At 55.1% G+C, this 20,040-nt stretch overlaps 1 protein-coding gene and 1 long non-coding RNA gene across 4 annotated transcripts in view; one reads left to right on the top strand and one right to left on the bottom strand.

Moving 5' to 3' along the window:
• NHSL3 (NHS like 3) overlaps nt 1–18,955 on the bottom strand; it is a 34,484-nt gene extending 15,529 nt beyond the window's left edge. Inside the window, exon 1 of one of the 3 annotated variants that reach the window (XM_081817998.1) lies at nt 18,806–18,955. Coding sequence is in view for 2 of the 3 variants with exons in the window: in XM_081817997.1 (XP_081674123.1) it covers nt 11,796–12,030 (235 nt within the window). In the remaining variant the exon portion in view is untranslated. Of the gene's footprint in view, nt 1–2,157; nt 2,325–11,795; nt 12,215–18,805 lie in introns of those variants that run through there. The other 2 variants (XM_081817997.1, XM_031029085.2) reach the window with 2 other exon arrangements.
• LOC145721226 (uncharacterized) lies at nt 2,477–6,564 on the top strand. Its single transcript, XR_014144786.1, has 3 exons — nt 2,477–2,675; nt 3,892–3,985; nt 4,626–6,564. It is a non-coding gene; the product is annotated as an uncharacterized LOC145721226 (long non-coding RNA).
• Nucleotides 18,956–20,040: the final 1,085 nt, after the last annotated feature.

Raw genomic sequence — 20,040 nt, 5'->3', positions numbered from 1 at the left:
CTTTGCTCACGACCACTGCCCCAGAGCTGAAGTGCATTCCTGGTCCTCTCTCTCGTTTAATCAATAATTCTGGACTCACTCCAACCCTGTAGTTACTTCAAAGACCAAATTAAGACCGTCTCCCCAGTCTTCTAAAACTGTCCCCAACCCAAAAGCCTTCTGAATATTCCCCAGCCCCCACACTTATTTCTGTGTTGCCTTGACATTGCTTTCTGGTTTTTTAGGACCACCTTAAAGCCTGGTTAGTCCCTGAGTTGCAGCAGGAACTTAAGAGCACACGGGCTAGTGGGCGAGACTGTGAACAGAGGCTTCTTCATCTCTCTCTCTCCCACCACAAATGGTCACAAGTCCGGACCCACAGTTGGTTCTCAGGAAACCATCAGATTAGAGTGACCACAGGAGAGCAGGTGGAGCCCCAGCCCCACCCCTCGGTGCAGAATCCTAGAGGAGAGACAGGTGGATACATCCAGGATTTCAGGATTGCTAGGACAGGGAGACTCCTGGAAGGTCCCGGAGTCTCTCATCAATCCACCTTCTGAGGAATCTGCAGAGAGCCCTACCAGAACTTAATTAACCCTTTTTTGCTGTTATTTTGATTATGACGATTACTCTTCAAACCGCTACTGGCAAATGACCTTGCACAAGCCCACCTTCTCCAGACCTCAGTCTCTTTATCCACAAAATGGCTAGACAGAACTGTAAGGGTCCCAGAAGTCACCTAAGCTACGCGCCCCTAAATCCACCGACAGGCCCCTCTGTGGGAGCCAGGAGGTCCAGAGAAGTGAAAGCAATCTGCTCAAGGTCACCAGAGCCCATACCGGAGCCGCACTGAAAACACAGACCCCCTAATGCCCAGCCCAGGTTCTTCCTGTCACCCCCTATGTGGAGGGATGACATCATCAGGCTCATTTCAGAACCTCTAGGAATGTGGGCCACCCTAGGAAGACATGGGTGGATTCCCTCACCACAGCAGAAGGAACCCCACCCCACCTTCTCCAGAATTCTTTCACTCCCAAAAATCAGAAGGAACACCTGCCTCTGTTGAGGACCCCTTATCTTCCTCAGGGGAAGGGGTAGATTCACCAGGTAAGGGAACTAGCCACCCTCCACAGCCCCTCCTCCAGCACCCCTTGGGACTCTGGGGGATACCCTGAACTGTCGCACCTGCTGGGGAAAACCAGGAATCCCATTTCCCAGCCCTAGGGTTGGAAGCCTTTTCTCCATTCTCCCCCTCTACCCACCCCCCACTTGGGAGGCAGGAATGTGACCCGCGGAGGGATCCCGCAGCACGCCGGAAAGGGCTGCGTTCCACCTCGGTGGCTGCACTGAAAGGGGGGACATGCGGCAGCGAACACGGGGACCGCCGGTGGGGGGAAGGGGGACGAGAGGCAGCGGCGACGCAGGTGGGGGCGGGGAGGGAGCCCAGAGAACCAGTCCGACTCCTGATCACGCCAGATGGAGGCGGCCCCGAGTCTCCAGCCCCTGGTTTCCTGCTTCTCCTCTGCACCTTTGTCTCCCCTCCCTCCTGCAAACTTTCAGCCTGTTGGGGGCTAACAAGTGTGTGTGTGTGTGCGTGTGTGTGTGTGCAAGCGCCTTAGGCTCTGTCTTTGAGCCTGTTGGGGGCTAAGGTGTGTGTGTGTGTGTGTGTGTACACAAGCGCCTTAGGCTCTGTCTTTGAGCCTGAGTGTGGGAGTCTGGTTGGTTGTGCAGTTCTGAACCCGTGTGTACATCTATGTGCCTAAGCCGCTGGGCAACTGTACCTACATGACTGATGTGTGTGTGCGATTGTGTGAATCTGCGCGTGTGGCATAATTCGCGTGGCAGTATAAACCGTACACCTAGGTATGTGTACCTGTGTCTCGGGGTCTGTGCGTCCTACAGCCATGCTGTAGGTGTGAATGTGTATGTGTCTGCATGTCCGTACATTTGAGTGGGTGTTGTGACTGTGAAAACTGTGAACATGTACGTGTGCCCGCCCGTGGGTATTCGTATGTACGTGTGCCTCTTTGCGCATGTGAGGGGTGGGGTCTGTGCGGGGGATTCCCGGCCCCCCACGCTCACACCCACCAAGCCCCGGGAGGGGGCAGCAGCGGTGGCGGCGGCTGCGGCAGGGAGACCCTCCTCCCCGCCTGCCCCGCCCCCACCCCCGGCCCCTACCTGCCGGCCGCTTCGCCGACCGCCCGAACCGCCAGAAGCTGCGGGCCCGGGGGCCGCTGGGGGCCTTCCTCTTGTGGTGTGAGTTGCCCATGGCGGGCGCGGGAGCCGGCGCGGAAACCCTAGCGCAACCCAACCAGCCCGGCCGCCGGGCCCGCAGCCCCGGGAGGGAGGCAGAGAGACGCGCGGGCGGCCACCGCAGGCGCCCCCAGCCCCAGCTCAGCCACGCCTCCGGGCTCTGCGGCCAATGGCCGGGCCGGGGGCGGGGACGGCGGGGGGCGGGGCCTCGCGCGCGTCCCTAGGCTCCGCCCCTCCCCGGACCTGGGAGACCAGCTGAGCCACCCCACCCAGAGCGCTCGCGAAAGGCCGGCGTGTCCAGGTGGGGCCGGCTGGTGGCCCGCTCTCCCGGCCCACGGGCCGCCTCTCTGAGGACTGCAGTGGAGCCCGGAGAACTCGGAGCAGGGCCCCAGACAGGCGGGGTCCGGAGCCCGGCTGTGCTAGGGCCCACCAGCCTCCACCCCGTGAGTGTCAATGTCTGTGTGTGTATCTCCTGTCTCTATGCCTGTGTGTACAAATGTATCGATCTGACTGTATTTCTGTGGTAGTCGAGTTCAAAATAACAGCACCCTTTTATATAGCTTTTACTATGTGCCGGGTGCTCTGATAACTGCTTTCATGCCACAAAACAATTCTATAAGGTAGGTACTTTTATCATCCCCATTTTACAGATGGGGAAACTGAGGTTCCGTGAAGTCACCTGACTAGCCCAAAGTCAAACAGCAGTAAGCTGCAGAACTAGGACTCAAACCCAGAATGACTCCGATACCCACTGACCATGCTACTACCCCTCCAGTTTATCTGTGCCTATGCATGTTAACTGGGCATTGGTAATTCTATGCTTCAATGTGGCTGTGTAGTTGTGTACCTGGGTATAGGTCTGTGACCCTGAACACCTGGATGCCTCTGTGTAATCATCTGTGTGTGAGACTGTGCCTATATCCATATGGAGTCTGTTTTCAAATGTTTGGATGTGTGCTTTTGTGCGTCTGCCTATGTAATTGTGACTGGCTCTGTCACGTTGTGTCTGAGTGTAAGGAATGGAGTGTGGAGGTAAACGTATGTGAAGCCGCCCATAGCTGTGTGCCCCTCACTCACCCCCCGTCGTACAAGTCTTTTGTTTTTCAAACCTAGGCCAGGCTTCACCTCTTCCAGAAATCTTCCAGGCTGCCAGGCTGTCCTCACCTCTATGTCCTCACAAGTGCCCTTGTGCCCAGGGCCCAGCAGCCTGGGCAGGGGCTCTCCTTTACCATTGCTCTACCCTGTCTCTCCAACTAGGGGCAGCATGGTGTAGCAGAGACACCGCTGGGCTGGGAGTCCAGAGCCCTCAGTGCTAATCCTTTCTGCCACCCGAGCATGAGCAGACCCCTCCACTACACTGTGCTGCCCCTTATGCCCAGTGGCTCCAGGGCACCCTGTGCCTCCCTGCAAAATGGGAGAGTCAGAGCTGATCCCTACCCTCCTTGAGGCGCATACCTTGCTTAGAGTTTGAGGTTAACAACAATGCAGTCCCTGAGGGGTTATATTTTATTCATCCATCCAGAAAACACTTGTCAGACATACACTATATATACCAAGCTGTGTGTACCAGGCTCCTGCTTTGCACAGAGAAGAGAATCCTAGTGTCAAAGCTGGAGGAGACCTCAGAGTATCTGCTAGCCCAGTTCCCTCAATTTACAGGTGGGGCCCATAAAGGGGAAAGGTGGTGTGGAGGAGCAGAGAGAACACTCAAGGATAACATCCAGATCCCTTGGCATGAGTTGAGCAACGGCAGGTATGCAAAGAGCTTCAAGGGACGTCTGGAGGGTAGCAGGTGCCTTGGCCTTTGCAAGAGGCCTGGCAGCAACTGCCCTGCCCCCAGTTCAACCTCATCTCCCACCACAGCCCTGCTGCTTGCCACCACCCCGCTCTCCCACTACACACCTCCAGGTCTTCCCACGTGCTTCTTCCTCCTCCACTTTTGCCTGGAAGATTCCTCGTTCTCCTCAGTACCCTGCCCGACAGTCTGTTCCTCCAGGGAGTCCTCCCTGCACCCGTCCTCCCCCAGCTCAGCCGTCTGTGCTCCCACCGGCACTAGGGCTGCCCTCTGATAGAACTGATCACACCCCAGGGCCCGCCAGCAGCCTGTGTAACACCGTCCCAACACTTGTCTGGAGACAACGGTTCCTTTCCTTTCCTTTCCAACCGGAAAACAAGCTCCCCAGGACAGTGATCGCCTCCCTCCCCTCAGTATGCCCAAGCGCAGCATAGCGATGGGCGCCCAGCAGGCGCGCTGTGGGTGTTGAACAGGAGCTGATGGAAGCAGAGACGGTGGGCTTGCCTGCTGACGGAGGTGGTGATGCTGCTGCCTACGTACTCGGAGAGGGGAAGCGGTGCGGGCGGGAGAGTCCCAGTCTCACCTTCTTTCACTACAGAGGCTGTGCTGGCTCCAGGATCCTAGAGGAAGAGTGTTGCCCCCAGCCAAGAGCATAAAAGCGCCTGGGGTAGGACCGTGGGAAGGAGCTGGTATGGAAGACCAGAACTCCTGGAAACCACAACATCGGGCCTGAGTGCCTCATGACTCTCTGGAACAGCGCGGTGAAGACCTCGCCTAGCTAGAGGCTTGGAGGAGAGGGGTGTCCTAAGCAGACAGGAGGCCCGACCTGGAGCAGACCCCAGCAGCAGCCTCCGGGGAATTATGCACTTTGCCAGAAGATTTGGGGTTTAAACCCTTTGCAAGCTGAGCTGTCTCTGTCTCTCCGTGCCAGTCACAGGCCTGGGCACCCTGTGAGTAGAGCTGACAACCTTTGATGAACCGGCCCCTGAGGGCAGGAGACACAAAAGCAGACAGTGGAGTATAATAATGGGAGAGATGGACAACGATTTCACCCGTCCTGCCCCAGGAAGCTGCTGCCACCTACTTTTCCCCCAAGTCGGCCCGAGTGGGGTCTGCCGGATCTGCAGACGTGCAGCCGGAAGGTGGAAGTGTGGATACCTGCTCTCCCCACCCCACCCCACCCCACCACTTTCACCGTAGCCCAAACAATATACAATGCCTCCTCTCATTAGTTTTCATCCGCATGTGACAGGCCAGGAGCAGCTGAGACAGCTTTGAGGGCTGGGGAGAGGGGGATTTCCGGGGGGACAGCTGGGTGATGGGAGGCTCTCCCTCTCCCCTCTTCTGACAAGAGGGGAGATTTTTCTGGCCGCAGGATTTAGCCACCCCAGTTCAGCAACCCTTGCTGGCAGCCCTGCTTCAGGGGCAGGAGAGGGACTGAACAGTGGGGGGAGGGCCCATCCTAGCCTGAAGGGGATTTCCAGAACGCTGGGACGTGGGCCATGGGTGGGGATTTGAGGCCTCCGCGAGGAGGGAGGCGGAGAGGCAGCTGGAACAAGCCCCTGAAGGTGCTGGAGGTAAGGGAGAGGATGGAGGCCTTCTTGGCCTCAGCTTTGCGCTCATCTCATCCCACTCCTGGTAGGGGCACCTCTCTGGGACGGGATTTTCCATTGGAAGTCTGAACAAAGGAGTAGGGAAGCTGAGGTCAGCCTGGCGGGTGAGGGCTCCTAGTCCACCTCTAGTGCTGGCCGGCTGGATGACCTTGAGCGAGACACTTCGTCCTCTGGGCCTCAGCCGCCCGTCTGTATGTGCCATGAGGGCAGCCTGTGGCATCTCAGGCCGTCAACGCTGAGCATCTGGAATTGGCAGATGCCCAAGCTCTGGGGCCCATATCGGATCACCCACCTATTACCCAAAGCCACTTTGTGCCAGGCCCTGTGCTGGGCAGGGCAGAGGGAAAGGACCATCAACCCAGCTCCTGCCCTCAGGCTGTTCAAAACAGTGAGGGATGGCGATTCCTATACCCACAGAACCCAGACAGCCAGTTGGCCCCAGCCCTTTGCAGGTGCCTTGCCCGATTCCAGCCCTGCAAATCCCTCAACCCCCCAGCTTCCCCTCATCCTTCCATTTTAGTTCACGTGTCACCTCCTCCGTGAAGGCATCCCTGATGTCACCCATGGGATCACTATGCTCCCTCCTTTGTCCCACTTCTTGACCCTTAATTACCTGTTCAGTGTCTGGTTCCTCCCTCAGATTACGAGGTTCGTGAGACTGGGACCTTGTCTCTCATTCATCCCCAGGACAATGTCTGGCACATAGTAGGTACTTATTACCTAATATTAAATACTTACTAAGTATTTTTTTTTAAGATTTTATTTATTTATTTGAGACAGAGAGAATGAGAGACAGAGAGCATGAGAGGGAGGAGGGTCAGAGGGAGAAGCAGACTCCCTGCCGAGCAGGGAGCCCGATGCGGGACTCGATCCCGGGACTCCAGGATCATGACCTGAGCCGAAGGCAGTCGCTTAACCAACTGAGCCACCCAGGCGCCCCTTACTAAGTATTTTGATATACATTAGTGAGGCTCCCTCTCCCATCTGGACCCAAGACAGATAATGCCCATCCCTTTACAGGGGCCTGGAGGAGGTGGACACAGAGTCCTGTATGGAAGTCACTCCCCCACTGGATGTATGCCACAGCAGAGGGAGCCCTGCCCCAATCACATTGGTCCAGGCCCCAGGCTAAGGACACTGAGATGCCCTACCCAAAAAGGTGGCCAGAAGAACAGACTGTCCAATTCCAAATCCCTTAAGCACCCCGCTCTAGTCTGGAGGCAGTCATTTCCCTGGGGGCTATCACAGAGATGATGATGCTGGCGCCGGGCCTTGAGGGATGAATAAAGGTTCAGTGGATAGAAAAGTGAAGGGAAGCACACCCTAAGTAGGGGAAACAGTGCACGCAATGGCACAGAGTGTGGAAATACATTTTTACTGAAAAGCAAACAGAGGGGCACCTGGGTGGTGCAGCCAGTTAAGCATCTGACTCTTGATTTCAGCTCGTGGCCACGATCTCAGGGTTGTGAGATCGAGCCCTGCATGGGCTCTGTGCGGGGCATGGAGGCTGCTTAAGATTTTCTCTCCGTCTCCCTCTGTCCCTCCCCCCCCCCAAAAAAAGAAAGAAAGGCAAACAGACACTATCCTACCCTTAGATAGGCCAAGTGTCCATTATCCAAAGTGGCTTTGGGTCCTCATTTTGCTTTAAAAGAGCTACAAAGGGGCGCCTGGGTGGCTCAGTCGGTTAAGCGACTGCCTTAGGCTCAGGTCATGATCCTGGAGGGATCCCGGGGTCCCAGGATGGAGCCCCGCATCAGGCTCCCTGCTCAGTGGGGAGTCTGCTTCTCCTTCTGCCCCTCACCCTGCTCGTTCTCTCTCTCTCTCAAATAAATAAATAAAATCTTAAAAAAAAATAAAACTAAATTGAAAAATGAAAGAGCTATACAGGCCCCTTCCTCAACAGAGAGAGATGGCATTAGTCACATGGATTCTCCCCGCCCACCTTACTATAACATCTAGGCCACTGGGTCCCAATGTCTTGTCCATGACTGGCCAAAAGGCAGACTCTCCTTTCCTGAGCATAGCTCCCACCCTTGTGGCCCCAGCCCATTCTCCAACCAGAATTTTAGAACCAGGAGGGCTCTCAGAGGCCATGAAACCCCATCACTGTCAAGACAGGGCATATGTGGCCCACAGTGGGGCAGAACTCAAACTCAAGAGTCTCTCCACAACTCCACACCAAGGAGAGTTCCTCCTGAGTGAGTGGCCAGCATTGTTCAGGTTAAATCTGCTGGACCTCAGTTCTTTCAGTACTGAAGCCACCCGCACTCTGACCACCCGGTCCCCTCCCTGGCCACTGCCCACTGCCCAAGAGGAACCTTCAGGAGGGCTACATTCTCCTACAGTGGTTACTGGTTCCCCCTCTCCAGAGTCAGAAACAGACCTAGCCTCATACTGTTTGGCTTCCGGAGTGTGGCCTCCGGAGGCCGACAGAGTTTCTGTCATTGCCATGCCGTGAACATCATTTCCATGCAGGTGGGGACCTTGCCTGTCCTGTCCCAGGTATTCGCATTACCCTGAACAGTGCTGGACACGACATAATAAAGAATGTGTCTTTTTCAAATGAATGAAGCTGAGTGACCTGGATCAACTTACTTTTTACCCACTGGGCCTATTTTCTCACCTAGAAATGGTAATAACTGCCCATCTCCCAGGTTGTGGTTAAGGACAAAGGAAAACATTCATGAAAATGCCCAGCCAGGGTCTGACACATAGCAGCCTTCATGTTGCTTCTTCAAATTAGCCAGCACACGGGGCGCCTGGGTGGCTCAGTCGGTTGAGCACCCGACTCTTGATTTGGCTTGGGTCATGATCTTGGGGTTGTGGGATCAAGCCCCGCCAATGGCTCCCCACTCAGCGCAGAGTCTGCTTGAGATTCTCTCTCTCCTCTCCCTCTTCCCCTCCACCCACTCTTTCTCTCTCTCTCTCTCTCAAATAAATCAATCAAATTAGCCAGCACCCTGCCCTCCTTCTACACTCTGCTCACCTCCTGCAGAGAGCCTCCCCTGGTTATCTACTGGGCTCCAGTCCTGGCGTCTGTCCCAGAAACACTTCCTCCCCACATACTTGTCTAGAGTCCAGGTGATATTTCTGGAAAATATGGATTCTTATTTGTTTACCTTTCCTTATGCCTGAGTCTTCTGTTGGACAAGGGTTAAGAATCCACCTTCTGTGGCTTCCCCCTCAATCATCATCATCACCGCCATGGGTATCTGAGGTGTGACCAAGAGTTGAGTTCCAAACATGGATCAGCTAACGTCCAAGTCCTTAGCATCACAACTGCAGAAACCTGCTCCCATCTAGACCATTCTCCACAGTTCACAAAGCACCTGCATCTCGGTTATCTCATATGACCCCTGAAACACCCATATAAAGCCAGGATTTATTCTCCCTATTTTACAGATCAGGAAACTGAGGCTTAGAGGGGCTCACGATCTGCCGGTGTCACGCGGCCTGGGAAGGCCGGCAGAGTTGTCCTGTCAGCCTCTGAGCCCATTCCCACCAGACTGGGTCCTTAGAGCTCAGGTGAAGGTGATTAATAAGAGTAAGCCCTTGCATTGCAGTGGTGATTTCACGTTCCTCTAATTTCCGCATTCGCTCTTGTGAGATCTTACAGAGACAATCTTGGCGTCACGGACCCAGCAATGCAATGTCCAGCCAGAGGGTCACCCCTGTGAGAAGGTCCCCTCTCTGCCCTGAGACAGTAATCAGTGGGGCCACAGAGAGATTGCTGCCCAACGTCACGGGGCTTGCTAGTGACTGAGCCAGAATTTGAACTCTCATTTGCCTAACTCTCCTACTCCTCCCACTGTCAGCTTCCCTCACTTCTCTCTGGGTCTTTTGCCATCTGTAGAATGGGTTGGATGAGAAGATCTTTCAGCCTTACCCACTGGTCTGTGTCCCACCCGCATGTCCTCTTCATGAAAACGGTACCAGTTTTGGAGGCAGATGGTTTGAGTTTGAACCCCAGTTTGGGCAAATGAAGCACTCACTGTCCCTAAGCCTCAATTTTTTCATCCGCAAATGGGCTCAAGTGAGCTAATGGACAGGGCTCCTGGCACATTCAGAATAATCAATAACTATCAGATTTCCTCTCTTTCCTTTCTAAGTCCGTGCAGGGCAGGCCTGGAAGACAAGGGCTCAAAATTCTACTCCAAGCTCAGTTTTCCCATCTTACCGTAGAGAAGTCAGATTAGGGGAGCCACGACCTGCATCTCAGAGACTGGGATGGGGGAACTTCCGAACAAAGGCCCCTGACCTCTCAGGAACTTTCTGTATATTCTTCCTTCCCATCTCCCCACCGTCTCCATTCTGAACATTTTCCCCAGAAAGAGTTAAGTCTTCTCTGGGCTTTCCCTCCCTGACCAGCAGTGCCAATGGAGATTAGAGAGATCGGATTTATTTCTCTTAATAAACAGAGAAGAAGTTGGGCCAGGCAGGTGACAAGGAAACAACTGGAATAATAGGAGGCTGGAGCAAAAGGGAGTAGGACTTCCTCTAGTCGGGCCTGGGGCCACCCCCAGACCTGGAGATACAACAGCCAGGGGCAGGGAGGTGGTTCCTATGCACGTGGGCTCAAATCAGGCAACATGCTGCCCAGAAAGCCCAGTGCTACCAGATACCTAACACAAGGCAGGGGGAGGGCTACCCACTGACCCAATGACCCCAACCCAGGCTGTTGGAGCAGGGACGTACAGGGTCAGCTTTTCCAGCCCCTGTCTCCAGGCTGGTCTCAGAGGGGAAAAGGGTCCACTGCCCTGGGGTACACCACTAGCCTTCTATCTCCAATCCTGACCATCTGACCAGAATCCACCCTGCTGCAATTCTGACCCATGCCCTCTTGAGATGGGGATGACTTCAGACTGAATCCCAGTGGGACAGCATTAAGACAGACTCTGCATCCATTTGGGAGCCCTGAGAAACACCCCTCACCCAAACCCTCCCTCAGGGCTTGGCCCAGCTATCCCTGCCCCAGCACCCTGACTTCTATTTGTGCCTGGGCCAAAGGCCCTCATCCAAAAGGAAGATCAGGCCGGATGCAATCACACAAGAGGCTTTTCACACTCTTCCTGACCCCTCAAACGGTCCTTCTAAGTCTCCTGCAGAGGAGGTGGTTAAAGGACACTGGGAGGGTAAACACAGTATGGGATGGGCCCGAACACACCGCCATTTCCTCACCTCTGGCCCTGCAGCTCGAGCCAGAGGAAAGGTAGACTTCGGAGCAGGGCAAGCCCCAAGGGAGCCCCACCCTCTTGCAGAGATTCATGCCCTACCCCTCAAAAGGGACACAGAAACAGAGGGGGAAATGAGAAAAGAATCAAGCAAGTGCCCAAAAGGAAAGTGACCCCAGCAGGGATGGGCCAAGTCAGCCACCCCTTCCCTCCCCTCAGGCTGCCCATCCATCAGGCCAGAAAGAGCCCAGAGACAGGGAATTGGCTGTGGTTATTTTAAGTACCCATCGCAGCTCAGGTACAGCCTCTCCATTAATGTGGGCCTCAGTTTCCCCCATCTGACACGGGCATGTTTCTACCAGGACTGGGGGAAGGAGTGATGCGGAGGGGCGCCACGGTTGGTTGGTTCTCATCGGGGAGCTCAGCATGCCAGGAGGTGGATGTTTGCCGTTTGGCCCAGGGGAATGGTGAGGGGGGCCGGGTGGGAAGAGCTAACACCGTTAAGAGCCCAAAGCATGCTATGCTCCATGCTGGGTCCTCCGTGGGGCTGAAACACCTTCTGAGTGCAGTTGACCTTCTGGACCTGGAGGAATCCCCACCAGAGACGCAAGGCCACCTGCCTCTCCCATGGGCCCCAGGCCAGAGCCGAGTGTCCGGCCCCCTGACTCAGCAGAGGGCAGAAGCTGGGTGAGTCTGGGGGAGGGGGACTGCCTCACCGTCCCGAGAGCCAGACTACCAGCACTTCCTGCTTAAGCCAGGAGATTCCTGCCCCAGCCCTAGAATGGGGTCGGGCTGAGTCTGGGAAATGCCGGGGCGGGGGCGGCGGAGAATGGGGGGTGTCGGGCTGAGCCCCGGGCTCTCCGCTCCCCCTGCCCCGGCGCCTAGGGGTTCACCCCTCCAACACGCCGCGGACCCCCGGCGGAGCCACCCCGGCAGCACCCTCGGCGCCGGCCGGCGCGCAGCCCAGGTGCCCGGCCGCCTTACCTCGGCCTTTAGCCTTGGCCGTCCTGGCCTTGTCGTCCGCCTTCTTGGCCCGGGGGGCGGCCGATTCGGCTCCCTCGGCCCCCGCCGCCTTCTTCTTGCGCCGCTTGCCCCGCAGCCAGCTGAAGGCGCGGCGGAGGCCGGACGCGCCGGAGCGGGACTTCTTCCTGCGCGGGGGGCCGCCTGGGCCCCCCGGCTCGTCGGCCGCAGGTGCGGCGGGGGGCTCGCGGGCCGCCATGGCGCGGCGGGCGGACCTCCGGCGGGGGGTGTGGGGGGCGTCAGGCCCCCTGCGGCCGGGCACCCATGCGCGGCGCGGGCGCGCGGGCAGGCGGCCGCCGCGGGGACACGCGCCGGAGAAAAGTTTGGGCGGCGGAAGCGGAGCCCGCGGGGAGCGGCCGGGCGGCGGGAGCGGCGCGGGAGGGGCGGGCCGGGCGGCGGGCGGGGCGCGGAGGCCGGCCGGGAGCCGGGGAGGGAGCGGCCGCCGGGCGGGGGCGGCGCCGCCTGCCGCCCTCCCCGCCGCCTCCGGCCGGCCGTCCGGCTCCGGCGCTCCGGGGGCCGGGGGAGGGCGGGGTCGGGTGGGTCGCGCGGCGGCCCGGGGGACCCAGAGGGCGGGGTCGCGGGGCGGGGCGGGAGGAGCCCGTCCTGAGGTTCGGTGCCGGCGGGGGCACGAAAGGGACTTCGCTCCGCGGGAGGAGGTACGGGGAGGGGGGCGGAGAAATGCTGGGCTTGGACCCCGGGACAGCTAGGTATCCTGAGTTCAGCCTGGGAAGACCTGGGGGTTCTAGCATTCTTCTCCTGGAATATGGGAATTCTGAGAATTCTTTCCAGGACTCAGACAGTACTGGAGGTTTGCTCTAGAGACTGAGGCTGCTGATGCACCTGAGACCTGTGACCGAGAGCGGGCTTTCCTCTCCAGTCTGGCGATTGGGAGTCTCCCCAGTCTCCCCATCACTCCTAACCCCCAGTTCATCGCACCTTCCCCCAGTGTCAGCCCTCAATGTGGAGCTGGGATCCATGCTTCCTGCGCTCTCGCTTCACCCTTTAGTGAGGGGGAATGAGGAGAGTCGTGCCTCAGTTTACCCTTGGACTTCGCTGTCAGGCCCCAGGGCACCCCTGCCTGGGCCTGGATTCTCCACTGAGATGCTCAACACAGATTAGGGCTGATCTTGGGCTTGATAAACTCACAGCTTCTAAGGGGCTTTGAGATCCTCTTTGGGTAAGAAGTGGGACTAAGGATGGTCCTACGGAAGAAAGCCTTTAAGAATCATGAAAATGCTGTGCTCATTTCCTCCAGGCCTCTGGCTCTTTATCATAGCCGACCAAGCACTTTTAAATCATCAGATCCCACAACAAGCCATGAGGGAAGCAGTGCAGGGAGTGTTACCCCCATAGCACAAAAGGGAACCTGAAGCCAGGAGGGGCCACTGATTGCCCAAGAGCACAGAGATGGTCAGCGGCAGAGGAGCCAAGACCAGCAATCTAGATCTTGCCTCGGCCTGGTCCCCAGGACTAGAAATTGCCCCAGGGGGGCACCTGGGTGGCTCAGTCATTAAGCGTCTGCCTTGGCTCAGGTCTTGATCCCAGGGTCCTGGGATCAAGCCCTGCATCGGGCTCGCTGCTCCTTGGGAAGCCTGCTTCTCCCTCTCCCACTCTCCCTGCTTGTGTTCCCTCTCTCGCTGTCTCTCTCTCTCTGTTGAAAAATAAAATCATAAAAAAAAAAAAAAAAATAGAAATTGCCCCAGGGGCCAGCTGTGGGTGCAGGGGTCCCAAGAAGGGCATCGTAGCACCCCGCCAGTTAGAGTTTGCCTTCATCCACCCAACCTGACTCTGGACACATGGCTTTCTCCTGGTCCTGGTCTCCACAAGGGCAGAGACCCATTTGTCTGGGGAACCCAGTCCAGGCAGCCCTGGCATGGTGTAGACAGCACTCACCGTAACATTGAAAATAATTACACTGCAGGGTTTGGCTTCCCTAACCTGCCTTAGCCCCCTGCGTGTCCCTAGGGGCTCAGCTGTGGCAAACCTGGGGGGTTTGAGGCAGATCACTATCCTTGCTGGGCCTCAGCTGCCCCGTCTAACCACCATTCGTTCAGGTCTAGCCCACATCCCAGAGGACCCCTTCTGGGTCAGGCACTGGGCCAGGCACAGGGATCACAATGAGCCCTGTCCTCATGTTCTCTCTGCCTAAACCAGCACTAACTAGCCTTAAGGACCCTTCCTCTCCCTTGCTTGGTAAGTATCAACGGAGAAGGGTTACAGGCGAGGCTGAGACACAGAGAACAAGCGCCATGCAGGAACTTGGCCTGTTGGATAGTGCGGAAGCACTGGGTAGGGAGGAGAGAGGAAGGCAAGTCGATTCTGGTTTTTGGAAGGGGCGATCAGGAGAGGGATATTAGTCAGTCTTGTCCCCCCACCAACCCTTTCAGCATCTCCTTCTTCCTGGTGGCCAGGACTGGCTACATCATTTGCAGGGCCTAATCCAAAATGAAAATGCAGGGCCTTTTGTTCAAAAATTACTAAAATTTTCGGGCACCTGTGTGGCTCAGTCGGTTAAACATCTGCTTTCAGCTCAGGTCATATCTGAAGGGTCCTAGTATCAGGCCCCTTAGGGCTCCCTGCTCAGCAGGGAACCTGCTTCTCCCTCTCCCTCTGCCCCTCCCTCCCCGACTCATGCTCTCTCTCTCTCAAATAAATAAATAAATAAATAAGATTATTAAAATTTTCAAGAAGGCAGGGTGCCTGGTTGGCTCAGTGGGTGGAGCATAAGACTCGATCTCAGGGTCATGAGTTTGAGCCCCAAGTTGGGCCTAGAGCTTACTTAAAAAAAATTTCAAGGGGCGTCTGGGTGACTCAGTTGTTAAGCGTCTGCCTTCAGCTCAGGTCATGATCCCAGGCTCCCTGCTCCGCGGGAGGCCTGCTTCTCCCTCTCCCACTCCCCCCTGCTTGTGTTCCTTCTCTCACTGTGTCTCTCTCTGTCAAATAAATAAAATCTTAAAAAAAAAATTTTTTCAAGAAGATAACAGCAAAGCATTCAACCAAGTGTGGGGCCTTTCTGACTTCAGGGCCGGGGTGACCGGGATCTATGAAGTTGGCCCTGACAGTGGTTCATATAATTCCTTAGAAAAGCTCCCTTCAAACCACAATCCCCCCCCCACACACACAAGAGTGCCTGGCTGGCTCAGTTGGTAGAGCATGCAGGGGTCCTGACTTCAAGCCCCACACAGGGCATAGAGTTTACTTAATTTAAAAAAAAAAATTGAGGGGCACCTGGCTGGCTCAGTCAGTGGAACATGCAACTCTCGTTCTCAGGGTTGTGCATTCGAGCCCCACATTGGGTATAGAGATTACTTAAAAATAAAATCTTTTTTAAAAAATTGAAAAAAAAAATCCCCACAATCCCCAGGAGTCAGCTCAGAGATTGGATCCCCTGATTTGGAGGTGGGGAAGGAGGGAAGTGGGGAGAGATCAGGGTTATTTTCCCTTCACTGTTTCTAACTCCCAACATCCAGACATTCTCACCTCCCAACTCCAACCTGGACTACTCTCAGACCAGCAGCCCCAGCTTTCCCTCCTGTCCCCTGGCCTAATGGACAGACATACTTCAGAGACACCCAGAGAGGGCTAGCCTGGGAAGGGCTAGCCTGAAACCCTGCCCTCTAGATTCATGACTACTCAGCTCAGCTACCGTTTTTTGCTGGCCCTGTGGGCAGCTAAGGAAACAGACTTTCCAGCAGCCCATGTCGGCAGGGCCCAAAGTCCATCCTGGAACCAGGCTGTCACCTGACCAGGCAGGAAGCTGCAGCCCCAGGGAGAGACCAGCAGCCCCCAGACCCTCCAGCTTTGCCCCCTCTGTTTCTGGAAACCCCAGGGCCACCCTGATGTCGCACCCATACCCACCCAAGGCTCCCCCACCTCCTACTCCCAGGGAGACCTGCCTCCCATGAGCTCCAGCTTTGTCCTCCGCTGGGCCTGGTCTTCTTCCAAACTCCAGACTGGGCAGCCAGGCCAAGGTGTGGCTGAGCCTCCCACATTTTACAGGGAACACCAGGAAGGAAAAGAGCCTGTAAATCACACAGCCAAGGGTGGGAGCACCTGTGACTGCCCTCAGTTCTTAGACCAACTGGGGGGCTGAAAGTATAGTACAGGGAGGAGCAGTTCTGCAAAGTTGAGATATGGAGTGATTAATAGTACTCCTATTCCATGGATAAGACAGCCTAAGAAGAGGTGGAGTGACTTGCCCAGTCACATAATTACCTCTGGACAGAGGTGAAATTTAAAACTGGCTTGTGTTCACGTGTGTGTTTGTGGGTGTATGTGTTTCCTAACTGAGCACTTGCTTTATGTCAAGCCTCCCTACTCCATGCCAGGTGCTTTCAAGGGTAGACAGTGAAGAACCTGGGAAGAGACAGTACTTCTCCTGGGACCTCCCGAATGTTCTGCTTAACTGTGAATGCACTTGCGTGCATTTTTCTGGGGAAAGGTCCATAGCTTTAGCCAGATTCCCAAAGGGGTTCCTATTTCAGAACAAACTAAGAATCTACCCTTTGATCCTTTTCAGTGGGAGGATAAGATAGAAAGAGGCCCCTGGCATGATGCTTTCCTCCCCTCTCCTCCCTAACGTGGGGGTGGGGGGGGGAGGAGCCATGCAGGTCCCGTCCTCACTGTGGGCATTCCCTGGTCCCCTGCCCTGGCTGCTGGCATCCGAGGAAGCAGGTTAACGTGTCAAACAACATCCGCTGAGGTCTTCTTAGATCTTTCCAGCACCTCCTAGAATCAGGTCCTGAGCCTACTTGCGCCCATTTCCCCTGCTGGGTTGAGAGGTGAAAAAGCACCCAAGGGGCTTGTGGTGGGCGCCCAGAATGAGACGGAGCCTGGTGGGCTCCCAGCGCTGAGTTGGTGCCAGCTCCTAGGAGGTTGAGGAGGGAAGGGGAGAGAGAGTGAGACAGGAGAGGGCAGAGGAGAGTGGCGAGCAGGGGCACAAGAGAGAAAGGAGAGGTAGCTCTTGCCACTGCCCAATCTCCAGGGCGGAACAAATTCTGATTCCCTTCATTCTTTCAACAAACATCTGAGCACCAGCTCTGTGCTCCAGGCCCCCAGTTGGACTGTTATTCTGTGATCCGATTGTCACTCTCTTAGCTGTACACAGTGTAGAAAAGTGGTTTTCGACCTTTTTCTTTTAGCAGTAGAATTTTCTTTTTCCCCTCAAACAAAAGCCACCTGCCTTTTATCTGAGAGATGAAATGGATAAGAGCAATGTTTTCTACGTATAAATTTAGTTTATAAACCAATTTATAACCTTTACTTACCACAAAGTAAATCAGTGGGAACCGTGATGTCACCATGATGGACTAAAAATTTGAAACCCAAGTTATAAGTGATGGTCTGGGTTTTAACTGAGAGCCGGCCTTCCATTTGTTTCTGTGGCAATTTGTTTTATTATTATTTTTTTAATATTTTATTTCTTTATTTGACAGAGACATAGAGAGAGAGCACAAGTAGGCAGGGTGGCAGGCAGAGGGAGAGGGAGAAGCAGGCTCTCCACCGAGCAGGGAGCCAGACGTGGGGCTCGATCCCAGGACCCAAGGATCACGACCTGAGCCAAAGGCAGCCCCTCAACCGACTGAGCCACCCAGGCGCCCCAAGTGGCAGTTTGTTTTAATAGGTAGTTAGAAAATACTGCGCCCATAGACAAGCAAGGGCGAATGGTAAGAATTTTAACAACTCTGTAGAAATGTCAGGAGAAGCTTTATTCTGAGGTCTGCCCTGAAAGGAGTTATCCAGCCAGCCTTAATGACCTGTCAAAAGTTAGCCTAACCTTGTTCTCATCTCAACCCTGCCACTAACTTGCTGGGGGTCCTTGGGTGAGACACTTGTCCTTTCTGGGCACCAGCTTCCCTATCTGAGCGTCCAATTTCACCCAGGAAAGTAGTGAGTGTGTGGAGGTATTTGAGTGTGTTGGGGTGTGTGATGGGGGTGCAGTGCACATAAGCAGAAACTTCATTACTCATCCTCACCGCCTACCCCCATCCCAGCGCTGGGCCTGAAGAAGGGTCCACAAAACCACTCAACTGCCCAAGTTCGAAAGCAGAGGCGGGTTGCCATGGAGACATGCTTTGTTTCCCTACTGTCTGGCTGCCTCTGACAAACACAAAAAGCCGGGCCAGATGGACACTGACCTAGGCCAAAAGAGCAGGGATTTCCTGACCCAAGATCCACAGGGCTCACTGCTTTCCAAGGAGAAGGGTTCAGTTCTCAGTTCTCAGCCCCAGAACAGGGGGATGACCAGCCTGACCTGCCAGCTGAAAAGGCTTCCTGTAGGGGGCTGCCAGGTGGGGCCCTCAAGGTATTTGCAGACAGTCACTCCACCAGTCCTAGGCAGCAAGCCGGGCCCTGTGCCCAAGGGCAGGGCTAGGAGGGAAACACCCACACTTGGGGCCTCAAAGAAGCTGGGAGTAGGGTCAAGATCTGTGGGCAGAGCTCCCTGCCCACGATCAGAGGGAAACAGTTGGACGTGGATTGTCAGAGAAAGCTCCCACAATCCACACAGAGGCTTATACAAACACAGGCTGACATACCCACACGCACACCCGTTCACACTGGCATACCCAGTTACATGGACACACACACTAAAACACAAACCCAGCTACACATCGATATATCTAGATACCCATAAACACTCAGGGACACAACATACTGACATCTAAACACACACAAATATGAGAACATATTGAAACACAAACTCATACACAGATGTATCACCCGCATACACACACACACACGACCAACACACCGAAACACATATATAGAGACATGCCGATTCACACACACACACAGATACACAAATGCACACATTCCCGGATGCACAGACCCTCATACACAGACATCCACCAACACAAAAACAAACACAGATACTCAGGGAAGCATAAACCAAAGAGATATCCAGAAGGCCTGTTGCACAAATACAGATACAAAGAGATAAACAGTTACAAGTAGAAAGGCAGACCCGCAAATACCTCATGCAGATCCAGGCACCGGGAAGAAAAGGGAGCTGATACCCTCTGAGGGTCAATTCTGCACGGTTCTATCTGTAGCATCCTTTAAAAATCCTTCCGACAATCTGTGAAGTTGGTAGCAGTATCAGGGCTCCTTACAAATGCAATAATGTAGAATACGGAGTCTCTACAAGGCCCAGACAGTGCGGGAGGAAATAAGATAAAATGTGAAAGTGGCTCGTCACCCACGTTCCCCAGACCAGCCAAACACTCTTCATGCTGGTGGGCAGGATATACTTCTTCTGTGCGTTTACATACAAGCATGTAAAGATACTACAAGTCTGAACATTTTCCATAGAACCAACTCAGAGAGGTTAAGAAATTTGACCAAGATCATAGAGCTAACTTAGCAGCAGAATCAGGATTTGGATTTAGCTCTGATTCACTCCAAAGTGCTCTTTCTGCTGCCTCAGCCGGCAGACAACCACGCGTTCACAGACAGACAGATTCACAAAGGGGAGGCCCAGGCCCAGGGGCAGGGGGAGGGGCCGCACCTCCGGGCTGGAGAGGAAGAGAGGCCCAACAGGCTCTCTGCCTGCTTGCTCTGGGTCTCTCGGTCGACTCCTCTGGCTACTTTCTGTTAAGGAGCAGATGTATTTCCTGGGACTGGAACTTTTGAATCATTGACCCCAGGTGAGCACCACGCAGGTGACTCAGCGATCCACACACAGCTCCAACACCCAGACTATCACAACCCACTTCTGCCAGTCTCCTGACCCCTCTCACCCCGTCAATCCCTTCACCACAGGTCCCAGGGATCCTTTCCTAAGGCTAAATCTGGACCTTGTCCTTCCGCTGCTTAAATCCCTTCCTGTTGTCTCCAGAATGAATCCCAGCCTCTTAGACACATAGAGCCCTTCGCTCCCTGGCCCCAACCTGCCTCTCCCCATTTTTCCATTTGGCAAAGTACTTCTCCTCAGGACCAGCTCACATTCTCCTCTTGTTGAACCTTCCCCAACTCCCCATGCAGAATCCCTCCCTGCCTCCAGTCCCCACCCCCACCCCTACTCTCACTCCACCGAGTCTGTCCAGCAGACAGCCACCTCAAGACTTAAAATCATCACCACTGATAGACTGATTAACTTCCAGGACTTGCCCTGAAGGTGCATTATATAATGATCTCCCTTCATCGGGCGCCTGGGTGGCTCAGTTGGTTAAGCGACTGCCTTCGGCTCAGGTCATGATCCTGGAGTCCC

The sequence above is a fragment of the Leptonychotes weddellii genome, chromosome 4 (assembly GCF_054177405.1).
Source record: "Leptonychotes weddellii isolate Sample4059 chromosome 4, ASM5417740v2, whole genome shotgun sequence".
Lineage (NCBI taxonomy): Eukaryota > Metazoa > Chordata > Mammalia > Carnivora > Phocidae > Leptonychotes > Leptonychotes weddellii.
Note: the sequence above shows the minus strand (reverse complement) of the source record. Positions and strands in the feature narration are given on the sequence as shown.